This window comes from Hyperoodon ampullatus, assembly GCF_949752795.1.
Source record: "Hyperoodon ampullatus genome assembly, chromosome: 2".
Taxonomy (NCBI): Eukaryota; Metazoa; Chordata; class Mammalia; order Artiodactyla; family Ziphiidae; genus Hyperoodon; species Hyperoodon ampullatus.
The window spans coordinates 58,402,050-58,421,163 of NC_136915.1; the positions used below are offsets into that span (position 1 = coordinate 58,402,050).

At 36.5% G+C, this 19,114-nt stretch overlaps 1 protein-coding gene across 1 annotated transcript in view; it reads left to right on the plus strand.

Moving 5' to 3' along the window:
- SGIP1 (SH3GL interacting endocytic adaptor 1) overlaps positions 1-19,114 on the plus strand; it is a gene marked incomplete at both ends in the record, with an annotated part of 136,159 nt that overhangs the window by 81,530 nt on the left and 35,515 nt on the right. The window contains 2 exons of the mRNA XM_079721034.1: positions 448-513; positions 1,444-1,503. Coding sequence (XP_079577160.1) covers positions 448-513; positions 1,444-1,503 — 126 coding nt within the window. The remainder of the gene's footprint in view (positions 1-447; positions 514-1,443; positions 1,504-19,114) is intronic.

The following is a 19,114-nucleotide window of genomic DNA, read 5'->3' on the forward strand; positions in this document are numbered from 1 at the left end:
TTCCCCATGGGGAGGAAGGTGCATGCTGGGTGATCCCATTGAGCTGTCAGCGCTCTGTCCACAGGTTCTGTTGATGGATATATGTCCAGCCACTTGAGAATTGTGTCTGAGTGAAATACACCTGCACGAGTCAATTATTAATGATAGTGCTTTTAACAACTCCCTGAAAAGGTGGGGGTGTGATTTCTTCCATGGAGCTGACTTCAGTGAATTCACTGATGCTAAAATCTGGCATTTTTTAGATTTCCATTTCTTCTCATAGGCTCATCATGAAATAAGCACATCACTTTTTTATACCCTTTCCATAATCTCAGTGTCTTAGGTTTTGTTTCCTTTTCCATTAAAATCATTCCTGTGTTTCAATCAGTGAAGTGTGTTGCTTGATTTCATTTGAGATTTGTATTTGTGTTTTTGTTTTCCATTCTTTTATATTTCTTTGGTTCGTAGTGTCAGAAGATGATGTTTTTTATGACAAACTGCCCTCGTTTGAAAGGCGCTGTGAAACGCCTGCAGGTATGGTGCTAGCCGAGTGATCTCTAGATACCTAGACTTTAAAAATCCAAGCCCTTATGCCATCTGAATGCTCAATTCATGGACATGCTCCTCGCCTCATGAGTGTCCAGTGCCGATCAGATGCACCGTCTATTTACCATTCATCGTGGAACTCATGCCACGGAAATGTTTTTTGAGTCAACATTTTATAAAGCAGCAGGTTGCATGACAGTTTCTCAGTGAAAAGGTTCAAAAAAGGTGAGATGCTATTGCTTTGTGAATTTACAAAAGGAGGAATAATTTAACTGCTCAGAATTACATGTCCAGTGATGGCTTTTTAATTAAAATTATAGTAGAGCACCGTGAGTAATCTTGTTTTTTCTTTGGTACGTAGGTAAAGGGTGTTTTGTGTCTGGATGCCTAAGGTGATTCCAGGGGAGGGGATGGAAGAAATATGACATCTTCCATGAACTTTCAATTGATATGCAATGCTGTTGTCATTGAAAACCTCAGCTAAGTTTTATATAACCTATAACTCCGAGTTTATCTTTTTGAAAACCTAGAAGGGGATGACATTGAAGATGAAATAAATACAGCAATTGCTGAATGACAGTTTGGCCAAACTAGTGCAGTTAAAATATGCTGACGCCCCTGCATGGCCAGGAAGACTTCTGCTCCATGCGCACCAGCACCGAGTACCAAGCTACCAGCAACACGTGCCCATCCCTTTAGGCCTCCATAGCTTTGCTTTTGCTTTCTGTTTCCCGAACTGAAAACAAAATAATAATAGTAATAGATTGCCAGCCTTCCCTTTTTCCTGCACGCTAACGGCATGCAGTGCCTCTGCCCTCCCCCCAGTGAGATTAATGACCTGCTCTGTAACTCATACTGTGTCCTTCTCTCTCCCTCTCCTTAACCTTTCCCATCCCGCTTCAACTCCTGGCCATGCAGAGAATGAACAGCCTTCCCTCGTTTGGTTTGACAGAGGAAAGTTTTATTTGACTTTTGAAGGTAAGTAGTACATAGCATACCAGATTCTGATTTATCCTCCCCTCATGCCTTTTCCCCATTCACATTTTTAAATCCCAGTTCTCTTCAGAAGACCTGGTCTCACTTTCTATATAAAAATGCTATGGCTACTTCGAAAGTATTAAATACTAAAGAAAATATTCCATGAATTTGTTTTGTATGGGATCTTTGATTTTTTCATATTAAAAAATTAAAGCTAATTTGCAGTTAATATTGGTTACTTAATTAACTGTGTTAAATTGAAAAACAACAAACACTTTTTTGGGCAAGGAACTTAACTCTGTCAACCAGGGCTCTTTCCTAACTCTTTTGCAAATGCAATGCAACAAATATAAGGACATTTTTGGCTGGAATTGGAATTTAACTTTGCTTTGGATAATTAATATTTCAGATACAACATCTATTATTGTAAAATGTAAATGTGTAAATATTCTTATGACAAGGAATGCTGCATGGGAGAGCAGAAAAGTGAGGAAAAGAAAAAAGGTATTTTAGTAAGTTCTATTTACATCTTCTGAAATGGAAATTGAAACTGGAATGACTAGTAAAATGGACAGCTACCACTGGACTTGCCATTTTAGAAGATGAAAGAAAATATATGTAAATATAATGTCAGATGTCTAACCTCAATGTTGGATAATTTGTTATATTCTGTATTAAGGATTAGCATTCTTCTGTTTTATGTTTAAATTCTAAATCATTTTAACAGGCCAGGAATTTGATAAAATGGCCTGTTTAAACTATTGTATAGGAAAAATTAAGTAGTTCAACTTAATTAATGGACTATCTTACACATATCACTTAAAACTCTGCTTTCTACGATTTTAAATAGCTAAGTTTATCTTGGGATAAAAAGTTGGCCAAAAAATATTCTACTCTAGAATTGAACCTAAATATTGAACGTTTTATATTTCATGACAACAAAAAGAACTTTTTTTAATTGTGTGTTTTAGCACAATTGTAAAAAATCAGAATGACTGATACAGATTTTGAAGTAGTTTTTGTGGTGTGGCTTTTTTCTCTTAACAGTGACTTTTCCTTGCAAGATGGTCCCAGAGATGGAAGTCCTTAGCTTGGAGTAGCTTGGTTAGCAGCAGGAAATATTGTATGATTTAAAGCTTCCCAATACTTGATGTCTGTCCTGGGTCAGGCAGAGAACAGGTGGATAGGCAGTCTTTAAGGGAAGATGCATATTTTCCACATGATGTCGGAAACCTTCGTTGCCTCGGGCCACGAATTTTGTGATAACCAAGATGCAAAATCCACAAACTTATGACCTGCTAAACTTTCTCTTTGAATCAGATGGAATTAAAAAATGCCCAGGTGTATTTTTACTGATCAGCACATCTCAGAGCAGAAGCTACGGTTGAATAGGTTGGTGATCCTGACTTATAGCCAATATCTACATACATAAAGGCCCTTTCTCTGGTTCAGTCTGGCCACGGTAGAAGTTGTAGTTTACCCTGCTTTAACCAGGAAATTAAGCCATATGCTACCGGCAACCTTCAAGTAACATCTGGGGCTCCAAAAAATATATTTCATAATTTTTTGTTGGTGTGGTTTGTTTTGGCTTTAGAGTATCTGTTGGTTGGTTTGCTTGTGTTTTGGTTTGGATTTCTTTAAACAGAGAGAGGTAAACTTTTTCTGAAGATACCAATCTAAAGAGAACTTTTGGTTGTTGGTTTGTTTGTTTTTAACATCCACATCATCAATCAAATATAAGTATTAATAAACATATGGAATAACAATGTGAACCCCTTTTTTCTTTTTAGGAAAAGAAAATATTTGTTAGTAGATTTTTGGGTATCTAAAGTTGGTAACATTGCCATTTTAATTAGTAAGATCCAAATTCCTTAAGCATCTCAATTTGAGCCAAGAGAAGTCATACAAGAAAGCGGTTGAATAGAAATTAATTGGAACCTCTAGTTCTGTGTTAGCTTCATCTTGGACTTTGCTCAAGGCTGGAAAGTATAGACAAGGCTTCTTAAGGGACTATAGGAGCAGGTGTTTCATAAATGTGTCCCTAGTCTTCTCATCAAGAAACGCTCATGCAGATGAAAATACTTTGTTTTCATCATTTAAGTACATTAGTCTCAGGTAGTTTTAGCTAGTGCAACCTGGAATGATTTTTAAATTTTCTGCTGTGATGATAAAATGGCATAGAAACAGTGACATGTTAAAATGCCTTGAGAATAGTGCCCCTACCCAAATTTTAAACTCCCAAAAGACTGTCATTCAACATGTTTTATTGAGTAGCACTTTCAGTATATTCTTCTAGGGCACTCTGGCTTTACCCACATTTGTTATTATTAATGTTAATTATCATTATCTTCAATTATTTATTCAGGGAATGCAGAAGAGGAAGAAAGATTCCCATCTCAAAATATTCACTTGTTCTAAATAGCTTTGAAATTATTATTTGTTGGCATCTAAATAGTGTTTCTATCATGTTCAAAACCTTAGCCTGTCTTATCCATTGCTTTGTTCTTACAGTGCTCTAGGCATTGTGGTTACCCAGTGAGTGTTTGAGTCACTGACCAATCAACCAACTCACTAATGAACATTGCCTTATGAACTTATTTGGAGATAACTTGAGATGCTTCACACCTCCAAATTTAACTTAACAAGAGAGATAGAAAAGCATTAGATGATAGTTCTAACTCAGAAGAGTTCCAAAGCTTGTGTTAGTGGTTTACTCTTATAAACAATTTCATTTTTAAAAAATTCACTGAAATTTTAACCTATTTAAGTTGAGCTGAAAAAAATTGGTGAAGGTTATGAAAGGTGGTAACTGTTTAAATTCATTCATCCAGGAATATATCCAACTGAAACTATCAAGTATTCTTCTGAGACGGAAGGAAGGGAAAGATATTTCCATAACAAGTAGAAGATGTGACTGTTAGATATTTGAATAATTCTGTAGAGCATTTGAACATCAGGATGTTTCCAGAAATGTGCTGTCCCTCTCTTTGTTTAACTTATTTAACTACAAAATCATCTTGTATCTGGTAATGGAGAAAAAGATGACCTACAACCATACATTCTTGAGTGTCACCTCTCCTCTGTGCATACAGCCACTTGCAATCTCCTCTCAAGACAGCTCCGTGCTCCCGTTTACTAGTCTCACTCCCACCAACCTTTGGGAATGCTATGTCCTTAGCAACACCCTTCTCTGCATTCCCAGGCTCTCTGCCACACTCGCCCACCTGTTTCCTTAACTGTATCCCAGCTCTCTCCAGGGGCCATCTCTTCTCCTCTAGCTCTCTCCACGGAAAGTTCCTCAGTCTTCTGTGGGCCCTATGTCATGGGACTACGAGTTCTCCCAACTCCCCATTGCTACCTCCAACTCCCACTCCCCTTAATGTAAAGCAGCCATCTGCTCATTCTACCTTTTACTTACGGCCATCCACCACTGACTACAGAGCATTCCTCTGCGTTCATCTACAGGCTTAGGGATGCTGGCAGCCCCTTTTCACCCTCTTCTCCACCTCACTCCCTAGCTTCATTTTGTGTCATAGATTCGATGTGGATGATCCACCCAACACCCTCGCTCCAGAGCCTCTTGACTTCTTCAGTTCCAATAAACTTTCCCTCCACTGATTAACCCACACCTCTGGCCACATCTTGGAAATGGTCCCTACTGACAAGTGTCATTTTGGCTATTTCAGAACTAACCATGTGTCCCCCTTCCTATACAATGATTCTTTCATTCAACAAATATTTATTGAGTACTACTGTGTGCCAGCACTGTCTTAGGCACTCCCCTGTAGGGAACAAAACAGGATAAATTCCCTGTCACCATGGAGCTTACATTTTAATGTGGAGAATCAAAAATTAAAAGATAAACAAATAAAATTTACAGCGTAAGTTCTACAGAAAAAAAATAAAATAGGGAAGGAGAATGGAACATATTGAGGGTGAAAATAAATAAATAAGAGGACCTGAGGTAATAAAAGTAATGAATAATAATAACTAACACCTGAGTTCTTACTATGCAAAAAGTACATTTCATCTACTTTCTCATTTCATCTGCACAACTCACTGTTGGGGCAATTCAGATTCAGCTAACATAAGTCACTTTTTCAGGATCACTCAGCCAAGAAGAGGCAGAGAAGGGATTGAAACCAGGCTCCTAGCTGGAGACCAAGGCTGATGCTCTGCTCCGCATCCACGATCTCATTCAGCCTTCGCAACAGCCCCTTGAGATAGGTGATGCTGGCAGGTTTTTTCAACTCTCCTAACCTTCCAGCTTCCTGGTCCCCTGACTACACCTTATCTTTGACCTTGTTGAAACCTCTAGTCTCATGTCCACCCCACTCTCGTTCAGTCCACTAGCCAAGCCTACATTCAAGTTTTCTTCTTTATCCAGGTTAGACCCCACAGAGGAAAAATATGTCTCTATACAGTGGGATCTACATTTTCCTCTTTGGAATTATGTAGTCTATGTGAAAAAAGTAACACTTGGATATTTTTAACTTCTGACCTCCTTCAGTAGGTTATTAAATATCCCTGCTTAAAAATTGGTAAGACATAATCATACTCATGGACCACTCAACTTTCTTCACCCTGACAATAATAATAGCATCCTGTAAGAAGCAAACAGTTCAAATTTTTCACATATGACCAGAAGGATAGTAATTCATTCATCTGAGAGTCACTAAAGAAAGAAAAATTGAAAGGCATAACCAATTTTCTGGGAAGCAGCTGTTTTGCTAAATTCACAATATTCTTCAAGTGGGAAGTGTCCACTAATTGCCCCTACCCCACTGTAGGCCCTTTTCAATCAATAATGCAGTAAAGTTATCGAGTACCCAACACTGCAAATCACAGTGTTAAGTGCAACTAAGTTGGGGAAACAATATAGAAACATAAAAAGCAGTGATACAAGACTGTCTTCATTAAAAATATTAAAATCGCACTCCCTAGCTCTTCTGAATTTTTATATGTAAAGTACATTGTCAATATAAAATGTAAAGTCCTTTCTATTCATAACTGAAGGTCGCAGTTTTTAAAATAGCCTAAACCTGTGAAGAAGATTCAAGTGGAGCTGAACCTGCAAAATGTTCGACCAGGCAGATCTGCTGAGGGTTTCAGAATTCACTCGACCTCTTCACAAGAAATTAGTGACCTGGTTCTAAAAATCTCTGGGATTGACCAACATGCTGATATTTCACTTGTTCCTGTTCTTTGAGGCAGGTGCCTTGGCTCACATGTTTTGTGTATGACTGTCATGCTGGAGATAGACAAGAAAGTAAAAGAGAAGCCTCTCTCTTTATTCTACTCAATCCTGACAACAAACACGTGGGGTGTTTCCCTTCACACTGAACAATTCTGACATAACTTCCTGGAGTTAGGCACACCCCACGGCTCAGTCCCACAAGGCTGCCCCCCGCTTTACCCGCCAGTCACAAGTCCCACAAGTCACCTGTACTTCTCATTGACTGACAGTAAGGGACAAGGAGGACTTCAGACACCTAGGATTGCTCCAGTTTGAAGAATGACTTGAGCAAAGGCGTTAGGGTGAGTGATATCCACGTCATACCCAGGAATGATATCCACATTATATTCAGTAAACACTGGGAGAGGCCAGGAATGTTTTAAGAAATGCTCTGGAAAGTAAGTAGAGATCATATTCCAAAAGGCTTTCAATACTGAGAGAAGGAATTTGATTACAATCTTTATGCAAGGTGGAACTTTGAGAAATTTTGGAGAAAGAAAGTGGTAGGATCATCTTTGACTTTTAGGATTAGAGGCACAGAGAAATTTGGGGATTTACTGAAGCAGTTTGGGAGAAGTAGGAAAGAACCGACGGTACCATTTTCACGGAGAGCTTTGAAAAACGCCACTGGGGTAGAAACATCTGACATCTAGTAGGTTGTGGAAAATAAGTGAACACTTCCATTCTGAGACACAGGGAGAAGGGTACTGTTGTAAACCAGGAGAAAGGAGACTCCAAGAGTACTAGATTTGGTCAGAACGAATGAGTTTCTTTGGAGACGTCTCAGCTTTGAAGTCCTGCACACCATCTATATAATATGAGTCCAGGAGTAAACAGACTGTGGAAACGTGGGAGTTATTTGCTTAGAGGTGAGGGCTGAATCCAGGGAGGTAAGGGTTTAACCTTGGGGCAAGCCTGTATCAGGAGCCATATGGGAAAAGGAATGCATTGTAGCCTGGAACTTGCTCCATTGTATCTTTTCTTTAAATAGCCACACAAGTATTAATGGTTAATTTTGAATGCAGGATATTTAATGGACAGGTTTTTGTGGTATATATTAAGTGCCTAGATCTTTTGCTCATCTGTTGTCTCCCGGTCGTTCGTGTTCGGGGGAGAGCGCCTAACCGGCTCACCCAGCTACACTCTGAGTATGACAGTTCACCTAAGTAATAGATAGGAAAATTGCAGACACCAAGCCTAGAAGGAGGATACCAACTTCTAGAAGGCCATTATTGCAAATACAAGTTAGCGTAGAGGTGACATCCTGCCTCTTTTCCCTGACTGCTGCCTGTCCACGCCTTTCGTCCTCTCTTGGGCGTATGTCCTTCTCCTCTGTCTTGTAAGCTTCTATCTCTTCCTCCTGACCCACAGATGTGGACACTCAAAACTGAACATCATTTGAGACTGAAGGAATCTTTAATATTTGTTGAGTACATCAAACAAAAGCGTAATGACTTGTATAAACCTTACAAATAATTGAATAATGAATTTTGTATTTCTTGGCTTATAAATAGAAAGAAAATTGTTTCTTTTAATAGGGCACTTCATTTTTCTTTTTCCACGAAGTAGGAGCTCTTGCAATAAATGTTAAAGTTCCCTGCCTATCCCCACGGTAAACTTATATAAGTCATGTTCAAAAGAGCAATTAGGTGCTTGTTATGATATTGCAGAGTTTCTAAACTCCTCCTCATGGTAGCGGCAATGTGTCTAGACATGCTCTCAGTTAATATTCTCTAGCAGGAATTAGGACTGTCTACATATGTTTATATGTATGTGCACAAAATTGATTAAAATGCTAAGGTTTACCATGTTTACTAATTCTACAATTGGTAGGTATCTGATAGGGAAAACAATGAACAAATTTGTAGAATACGGCCTTGATAATATTACTATAAGGACAAATATTGTTGTGGCTGTATTCATTCAGTCAGCAAGTAATTACTGAGTCTCTACTATGTGCTCAGCACTATGAAAGATACTGGGGTTACAGTCGGGAAAAAGAAAGGCATGTTTCTACCTTCATGGAGCATAGAAAAGACATTAAACAAGTTGTTACAATAACGTGCAGAGATTGTTATAATTCAGGAGATAGGGTGTTTTGGGAGGCACCCAGCAGAAAGACAACCTGGCCTAGAAGTTAGGGAGAGCTTCCAGAAGAAGAGACAGGCATGACTTTTAAGTCTACACAGAGTCCGTTTTAAAGAAAGATAAAATGTTTTGCTGAGTTAGAGTTCTAATAAAAATCTTACATAATGTATAAATGTTAATCTAAAGGCATATTGGATATTATCCTAGATATTAGAAATAGAAAAAGAGTCCCCATTTAATTTATATTAGTTTACTCTCAGTGTACACACATGCATGCACTCACACATATATCCATAGAGACAGAGAAAACTATATGGAATATATATATATATTTAGAGAGAGGGAGAAAGTGTGTGTGTGTGTATGTGCGTGCATTGGCTTTTGAATTAGCCTTCGGGGTCTAAATTATAGTCTAAGCATGATGTGACTTTAGGGAAGCTACTTAACCTAAGTCTTGGTTTTCTTCTCTGGAAATTGGAATAGTTATGGTATTACTAGGAAATAGTAACCTATTTCATAGGGTTGTAGTGGTTGTAGTAAAGATTAAGTAGTCAAGTACGAGGTCAGTGCATGCAAAGTGCTCAATAATGATTAGCTGCTACCACTGTTGTCCAACTTCCCATATCCCTGGACTGCTTTGTTTAGTTATTTCCTGCTTTGAAGAAGGTCGTGTTGCTGCATTCTAGTCTTCTTCCACATAAAGCATCTGGCAACTCAATCTGCTGTGAGCTGCTACATGGCCCCCCACTCTTTGTCAGCAGGGACAATGGGCCATCTTTTCTGGCTGCTTATGGGTCAGGAGAATCACGTGGAAGCAGGGTGCGTCCTCCTGCTGTACACTCACTTCCTACCACCAGCCTCCACCAGAGCCAATCATTAAAGCTGCCTCGCTGAGGCTAACGATCTGCCTGGTGATACATTCCTCGGGATGCTGTGTTCATGCTGATGGGAAATGTTGGAAGAAAATCTGTTATCATTTCTTTTATTAAGGAATTTGTAAATCAAGGTATTTCAGCAAATTTGACAAGTAACTTCAAACTTCCTGAGAAAAGAATGGAGAAGCTGAGAATCACCAGAAGGATCTATTTTACCTTTGCATAGTTGTGAGCCTTCATTATGCATAGCTTTTTTTTAACTGAAGTATGGTTGATGTACAATATTATATGTTACAGGTGAGAAATATAGTGATTCACAATTTCTAAAGGTTATACTCCATTTAAAGTTATTATAAAATATTAGCTATATTCCTTGTGTTGTACAATATATCCCTGTAACTTATTTTACACATACTAGTTTGTACAATAGTTTTTTATTATGTGTCTTCTAAGAAGAGCTGTCCACAGATGGAGACAGCCCATACATTGTACTCCTGACTCTGACTGCCCCAGACAGAGAAAAGGACCTTTGATTACCCCCTAGAGAGAGGAGAGCTGACACAGTGAATGAAAACAGGATTCAAAGAGGTGATGTCAAGACTCGGGAGAATCTCCCATTTCTAAGCCCTTTTATGTATGTGGAATGTATATGTTTCATCAATATCAAACATACTCCTAATAGACTTTAGTCAATTACTTGTGAAAGACCTTTGTAAACTATAAAGTACTATACAAATGTAATCATTTCTTAAAATAATTAACATTAATGAATACTTAATATGTGCTAAGAATTTTACATTCATTGCAATATTTATTAAATCAAAGATTAATTTTGGGTCATCAAGATAAGGCATTAAGATAAGTCATTGCCCTTAAGATTTTAACCCTTTTGTATCTTCAACTATTTTGCAACATGTATATGGCAATAATCTCTGCTAGAGTGTAGAATTTCAGCAGACAGGAATTTTCATGGACGTGTTCCTTTTCTGCTGGCTCTGCTGTACTGAGTCACCAGGATTAGTACTTAGTCACCATTAGTAAATATGGACTTGGGGCTTCTTTTCCTGCTGGCACATATTCACACAGACAGTGTGTGCGACTTACAATTGTGTTGCTCAGTCTTATATTCAGAGTAACTGCAACATTGCTTCAAGATTTGATTTAGAGGCTCATTGAACTATGCCTTTGAGAAACACGGAAGGTTTTTCTGGAGAAGTATCACAAAGGGGCAAGGGTGAGGTTAATTTTTCAAAGATGTTTTGGTGACTTTCTGGAGTTGCAGTCATCATTGTAACAGGTGAGTCCAGGAAGGGGAAGAATGAGTTACTTAATGTTGATTACTCCTTTCCTAGATTTTGCCTTTTTTGACTCTGCTCACAGCCCATTCCCCAGGAAACTGGTGGCTCAAATAGTAGGCTTTCAGGCAGTCAGACTAGGACTGACAGCATTCTTTATGCATCTCCATTCATAAATATCAAATATCATAAAATTCAAAATTACCGGCATCTACTTTTTGACTGTAAGAACAGAAACCATTCAAGAAATAAAGGAGAAATGTAGAAACTTCAGTTATTTAAGATCCTAGTATAACTCAGTTTCTTTCTTTTTCAATTTTTGTGTTATATTGGAGTATAGTTGATTAACAATGTTGTGTTAGTTTCATGTGTACAGCAAAGTGATTCACTTATATCAATACATGTACATGTATCTATTCTTTTTCAAATTCTTTTCCCATAGGTTATTACAGAGTATTGAGTAGAGTTCCCTGTACTATACAGTAGGTCCTTGTTGGTTATCTATTTTAAACATAACAGTGTGTACATGTCAATCCCAAACTCCCAATCTATCCCTCGCCCACTTCCCCTCCCCGTAACCATAAGTTCGTTATCTAAGCCTATGAATCTGTTTCTGTTTTGTAAATAAGTTCATTTGTATCATTTTTTTAGATTCTGCATATAAGTGATATCAAATGATATTTGTCTTTCTGTCTGACTTACTTCACTGAGCATGATAATCTCCAAGTCCATCCATGTTGCTGCAAATGGCATTATTTCATTCTTTTTAATGGCTGAGTAATACTCCATTGTATATATGTACCACATCTTCTATTTATAATATTTTTTGCCACACTATCCCTAATTATGCTCATTATATAAAATTTAGAAAAACAGAAAGCTATAAAAACGAAATAATCTATAATCTAATAAGCATAAATAACCATTGTTTTGGTGTATTTTATTTCTAAGATTTTTCTTGTGTAGGTGACTGTGTGTGTGTGTGTGTGTGTGTGTGTGTAGTTTATATTTTCATACAGTATATAAGTATGCATTCTCTTACTTTAACGTATAATAATGTCCCCCATGCCATTAAACTGTATTTGAAAATAGCTCATTGTTTTATTCTGATTGTGAAATTGATGTAAGCATATTACTTTTTAAAACTTCAAACAATATGGAGAAGTATAGATAAAAGAGTAAATACAGAGAAAGAAGGAAATCCTGCTATTTGCAACAACGTGGATGGATCTTGAGGAAGACAATATTACATGGTATCACCTATATGTGGAATCTAGAAAAGAAAAAGTCAGACTCATAGAAACAGAGAGTAGAAAAGTGGTTGCCAGGGGCTGGATGTGGGGGAAATATGGAGAGGCTGGTAAAAGGGTACAAATTTTCAACTATAAGATGAATAAGGTCTGAGGATATAATGTGTAACGTAGTGACTATAGTTGATGGCACTGTATTGTATTGATACAATTGAAATTTGCTAAGAGAGTAGAACTTAAATGTTCTCACAAAAGAAATAAAGAAGGAAGGAAGGAAAGGAAGGGAAGGAAGGAAGGAAGGAAGGAAGAAAAATATGTGAGGTGATGGACGTATGAATTAACTAGATGGGAGGAATCCTCCATAATGTATATGTAGATCAAATCATCACACATACACATTATATATCTTACAATTTTATTTCTCAATTGTACCTCAATAAAGTTAAAGAAAAAAGATCCTTGAACTGAAAAAAAAGAGTAAATACAACGCTGAAGTCACACGTGTGTGTGTGTGTGTGTGCATGTGCGTGCTGCATTTACTTGATTCCAAAAAACCATCCATTGGGATGTGCTCCATTGGTTTAACAACACTTCAGGTGCAAAATAAGCTTCATTAAAAGTATAAAAGCATTTTTTTCCTAACTAACGATAACACACAAATTGCAAGCCACTATCTTCAGTATAGCCATCAGAAATTGAATCTAAACTTATTTCAATTTCAGAATTAAAAATACATCTAAGCCACTCTGGCCATCAGCAGTTATATTTAATATCACAGTAACTTGATGCTTTTTATACAGCATGTTCATAATCTTGATCTTTTTATTCTCTTTGACGTTGATGGTTTCATTGGGGGCACATCAAAAATTCCAAGGTTTTATCTGCATTCGTATTCCTAAGTTTATTTATAAATTGCCAAAAGGTAACTTTCTTGAAAGTCAGCCAGAAGTTGTTGACAGATACAGTTTTAGCACCGGAGTTATATATTCTTTCATGATGCATAATTCAGTCATAACCTACTTGCCCCATCTTTCGAAATTCCATGGTTTACATTTCAAAGAATCTGGCAGTTTCTCCTGCCTGCCTGCATAGCTTGGTGTGTGACAGTTTATCTTCTGTGTACAAATAACTTTTCACTTTATTACTGCATCAGATGGAATCTTTAAAAAAAAATCTTAAGGGAAAATAAGGGTCCAAATTTAATCACATGAGAGGCTGTCAATTCAAATAACTCAACTCAACTGAGGGGACCTCGAGATGAGCTGATTACTTCTAATCAAGGTTACATTTCCATAAGTACAAGCAAAGACAACTCTGGAACATGTTCTCTTAGCAGCTGCCAGTTTTCTTTTGACATTGATTACAAGATGCATCTCAATTTCAGAAATTTTAATATTTTCATGTTTTCAAAAGTATGTTTCTTAACAATCAAGGAAGTATGTACGATTTTATGCAAATAGAAGATAGACTCTGCTCTATAACCTGCATTCAATAGTAGCCATTTAAAGTTATGATATGGAGTGCTTGGGATATATATGTGTGTGCTTTATATACATATACATCTATATAATCATGTTAATGGTTCCATAGTATTATATTGTATGCATGTACCTTTCTTTTATTAATGGATATTTAGGTTGGGTTTTTCCTTTTTTTTTTTTTTTTTGCTATTATGTAAAATGGTGCAATGAGCAGCCTTAAACCTATGTCCTCACATACTTGTGTGAATTTTTCCAAAAGATAAACTGCCACAACTGGAATCACTGTGTTAAAGGGTATGCACATCTAAAATAATACTACATATTGCCAAATGTCCATCCAAAAATTTATACCAGCATTATGATTAACATTTTTTCCATGCACTTATCAACACTGAGTTATGTCAGTATTTCTCATCTTTTCCAATCTAATAGGTAAAATGTGATATGTGATTGTTTTTAGTGCTATTTTTAATTACTGAAAACCTTTTAATATCTGCATAGCATTTCATTCTGTCATGAATTGTGATTTAATTCACTTCAGTTATTATGCATTTAAATTGCTTCAAGTTCTCCCACATGCCATGAACATCTTTGCACATAATTCTTTGGCCTTAAGACATTTTCTTAAAATAGATCCTTAAAATTGGAATTATGGGCTAAATTTATGACACTTTTAAAGGCTCATGATACACATTGCCAAGCAGTTTTCTAGAAAGGTTATACCAACTTTTGCTTCCATCAACATTATATTACAGTGCCTATTTCATTATATGTTCACATGCATGAAGTATTGGTTTTTTCATATCTTTTCTAATCTGAAAAGATAAAAAATTATTTCTCTCTTCCTGTTGTATTTCTTTGATTACTAGTGAGGCTGAACTTGTTTTCAAACTTTATAGCCATTTATGGTTCCTCTGTGGGGTCCTTACTAGATATATTCCCAAGATCTTGATTAGCCCACCCATAATTTCATCCCCATAGATACTATTCACTCTGTAAGTTTGAAGAAAGAAATAAACCATTAGCAAAACCTTTAGCAAATAAACCTTTAGCAAAACCAGTCCCATAAAGTTTTTCCCAAGAGAGTTGATGAGGTGTAAAGGACATTCACAACCAATGACCCTTTTAAAGCTGTAAACCAGATCTTCTCAAACTGTTTTTTCATTATCCCCCTTCCCTTACCCACAGAGTCTTTTTAGACTTTTGTTTCCCCCTCATTGCTCCCCAGTAGAATTTTAATATCACAGATGTACTGTACACCTGGTTATGTACTGTATGAATATCTGCGTGCTTCATACATAAAAAGGTAAAGATTTCCTTCACCTTCCCCTAAGAACCAATTTCTACCCCTTTTGGGGAGAAGCTGCCCCATTAAGAATACATACTGTGCATCCAGCTGGATCTTGAAGCAAACTTTCTAACATGAACAGGCCAACATTGAAAATACAATTGAAGTTAGATCTGGTTTCAGTCACAGCACCTTTCTACTTACTATAGAGCAAGTTACCTTGAGCAAATTATTTAATTTCACTAAACTTCAATCTCCTCAATGGTAACACATGCCTAATAATGGTATGTATCTCAAAGAGATGTTTGGAAAGTAGAAGACATAATGTATGTAAAGTATTCAGCACAATGGCCATCCCATATAAGTGATCTACATAGAGTAGCTCTTCATGTCTTCTCCACATTCTTTGTCATACCACACTCTAGCTGGCTTAGCTTCAGATGCTTAATCACTCTCAGTACTGCCTGTATGAAGTTGTATAGGGTTTGGTCATGTGAGTCCTCATACTGAAGACGTTTTCATTATGGCTTTGTCTCCTGCATTATGTCCATTTCTAATAATAGTCCTTGTGTTGAATATGCTTGATGTGACTTTGATGATGAAAATGAAACATAATTTTCCCATTTTCTGAGTCAACCATATTATTTTAGCAAGTTAATTAAATACGGCATTAATTAATATTGGGTGATGGTTTGGGAACTGTAAGCAAAGACCCAGTTTGAAGAAAATTCTCTATAAAATACAACAAAAATGTCGACCAATCACATGTTTATGGACTAAGTGGAATTTGAAAATTATGTGCACATGAAATATATATATTATATGTGTATATATACATTTTACACATAAAATATATTTTTATTTATTTTATATATATGTATATCTCTCCAAGGCAGGTGAGCAGGGACTTTTGAAGAGGAAGACTGAAAACAACTCTAATCCTATTTACATACCCAGAAATTCAGTGTCCTTAATTCTACTCTATGATAACTGACTTTCTTAAGTATGCCTTCCTCATTTTCACGAAGGTGTATGTCTCGCACACTGAAAAGCATGTAACAAGTATAACTCACCCAAAGCCACTGTGGGTCGAGACAAGCCTATGGGGCTCCTTATGTGGAAGGAGTGTGGAGTTAAGTGGACCTTCATTTGAATCCTAACTAACTCCACTGCTTACCGTGAGAATGTGAGCAAAAGACTATCTTCTTTCAGACTCAGTTTCTTGATCTGTAATATGTAGTAGTGCCCATGTGGGCATAGGACTGTGGTGATAATTAAATGATGCAGTATGTGTAAAGCATAAAAGAGAGTGTGTAGCCCACAGCAAGTACTCAGTAATGTTGGTGACTCCTCATTTGAGGTTTGCCCTTTTTCCTCTGTACTGGCACTTGGCACTTAGCAAGTCAGTTGATGCCACTTATCTCAGGATGTGAGGAACCAAACTAGCACTTAGGGAATCTTTCTGACTTTCTTAAGCCTCAGTTTTGTCATCAGCAAAATAGTAATAATAATATTTTTTTTTAATGTGAGGATTCAGTAAGATAATGCATGTGAAACTTTTACAATAGTCCTGGGATACAAAAAGTATATGTTCAGTTTAGCTATCATTACAGCATTATTATTTATGAGATTAACCTACAGCATTCATTAGATATAGAATTTTTAGACCTAGAATTCTAAGAGACAAGAATATACAAATATACTGAAATACACAAAATATTTTACATGTACATTTTTATATGCAGCATATACACATATATACAACATACATATATAAGATAAATTTCAAATAATTTAAGTCAACTAGTTTATGTAAACTTGTAACATTCCAAGATGCAGAGAAAAACAAATAGAAAATTTTATATGTAATAACTTTCCTTTGACTCCTTTTCTTACAAACATATCCTAAAAATTTTTAAACAAAGTTGCTGTGATTTTTAAAAAAAGTAATATTACTTTATTAACCATCACTTCAGCTAGCTAAGATTCACAAGGTCACAAAAGTACAACTCACCTTCTCAAGTTAAGCTCTCATGATAAAATTCTTTCTACTGGACTAAGAAAAGCTTCTAATCGTCTCTTTATCTTACTTTGTATGCTAAATGCATATGGTGTTGAGGGCAGCCTGAAACAATATATTACATATTGTGACTGCCCAGCAAATTCTCCTTCTCTGTTAATGATAATGGCTATACTTATTGAGTATTTACTATGTGCAGGCACTCAGATTTACATATACTGGCGAAACTCCTTACGTTAGTGTCCTTACGGGTGTCTTTGCAGTTATTGGATTTGGTAGGAAAGTAAAGACCAACTCAACATGAAAGTATTAATCTAGAACATTAGTCCCCATTCTAAAATCAGTTTACCAAATTAACCCTAGAATCTATCACCGTTCATCACATAATATGCAAATTTAGTTAGTTTTTCCATAAATGTCTGAAACAAACAATGGACATAGAATGCAGGTGCAGTGTACATTTATTGCAAAATGAAATTGCCAATCTTAGAAAGGATACAGGATTCCATGAAGTCAAGGAAAGTGATGGTGTAAAGCTCCTTAGGTCATATTCAAAGTCATTATCAATTGAGGGTTTAGCAGAAATAATACTATTAATGATTGAAAAAGACGAAACAAAGGAAGGTTACATCATAGCCACTTCAAAAGAAAATCAAGAAATTGAGAGACCCTTAGGAAAATTTATAAAACTCTCAATTAATGCTGCAATAAAGGATCACTTTATAATCATGAAAGAAAACCAAATCTGAAACTAGATTGTTGTATGAAGCTATAATACAATTTATCAGAAAAATATGCCTTTCCTCAAAATATCAACACAAATCATTTTTGTTCATTCTAAGAACTCATTGATTATTTGATTGCAGTGTGTTAATAAAAGATTTTTTTCACAAATTTAGTTTATGACAATTTAGAGTGCTAGTCAAGCCTTTTTATTACTATATCGTTTGAAATTTAAATGCATTCATTTCTAAGTGACTCTTTTTTCTGATACTGACTATCCTCAGATAACAAAGACATTCTATATCATCATATGTAATCTTCACAGTATCTGTAGAAGGTACTATCTCCATTTTACAAAATGATGAAGGTGGACACGAGAGAGGTTAAGTAACTTTCCCAAGGTAACGCAATAAGTGATAAAGTCAGGATTCAAATTTAATTCAATCTGATTCCAACATTTTTGTCTTTATCACATTATACAGAATATACTCTATAAATTATAGTTGAATTGACTATAATTTATTTTTTTTTACTAATCCTACTAATATGATTTGCTTTGTTTTAGAAAACGCTAATCCAGTTCCCACTCTCTGCTTCTTCATACAACTCCTGGAATTTCTCCTCTCTTCTTTCATGCATTCTGATGCTCTCTGTTGCTTCCATCTATTGGTTCTGTCTCCTTCATTCTCACTCCTGGACATAAGGGTCATTTGCCCTGCGTGTATAGCGGGCCTGGTGGAGCAGCAGTTGTTCGGGTTGGTAGGCTGCAAGGCTGGTAATGGTCTTCTAAACAAACAAGACAGCCCTCTCCTGCTGTCCATGCTTCATGTTGTACTTTCAGAGTGACTGTTTCCAAACCCAGATGAAAGAGAATAAAATTTGCAGCTCTTTTGACTCCTGACATTTGTAAGTGCAAATCCTCTTTACAGTCAGATAAGGTTGGTGGCACTGACACTGATGCCCCAATTTAATAGGGATGCAGCTAGAATCAGTGACCTGCCCAAGGGCACATGTTAACTAAGAAGCATAGTCACTATTGAAGCCCACAGCCTCCGAAGAAGTTCTAGATTCTTTACTGTAACAGCAAAGCATAATAACTAAAAGTATAGATTACTTGCTCTCTGAGTTTGACCCAGTTACTTACACTTCCAAAATTTCCTCATCTGTAAGAAAAGGTTGTTAAAAATAGCACCTACTTGGTGAGGTGTTTGTGTGAATTAAAGGAGGTAATTCATATGAAGCATCACACAGAGTTAGGACACAATAAATAACAGCTATTACCATTTATTGAGCCTATAGTGACAAACTCTACAAACACCCCTGAGGGAAACACTACTCTGACATAAATTCATGTT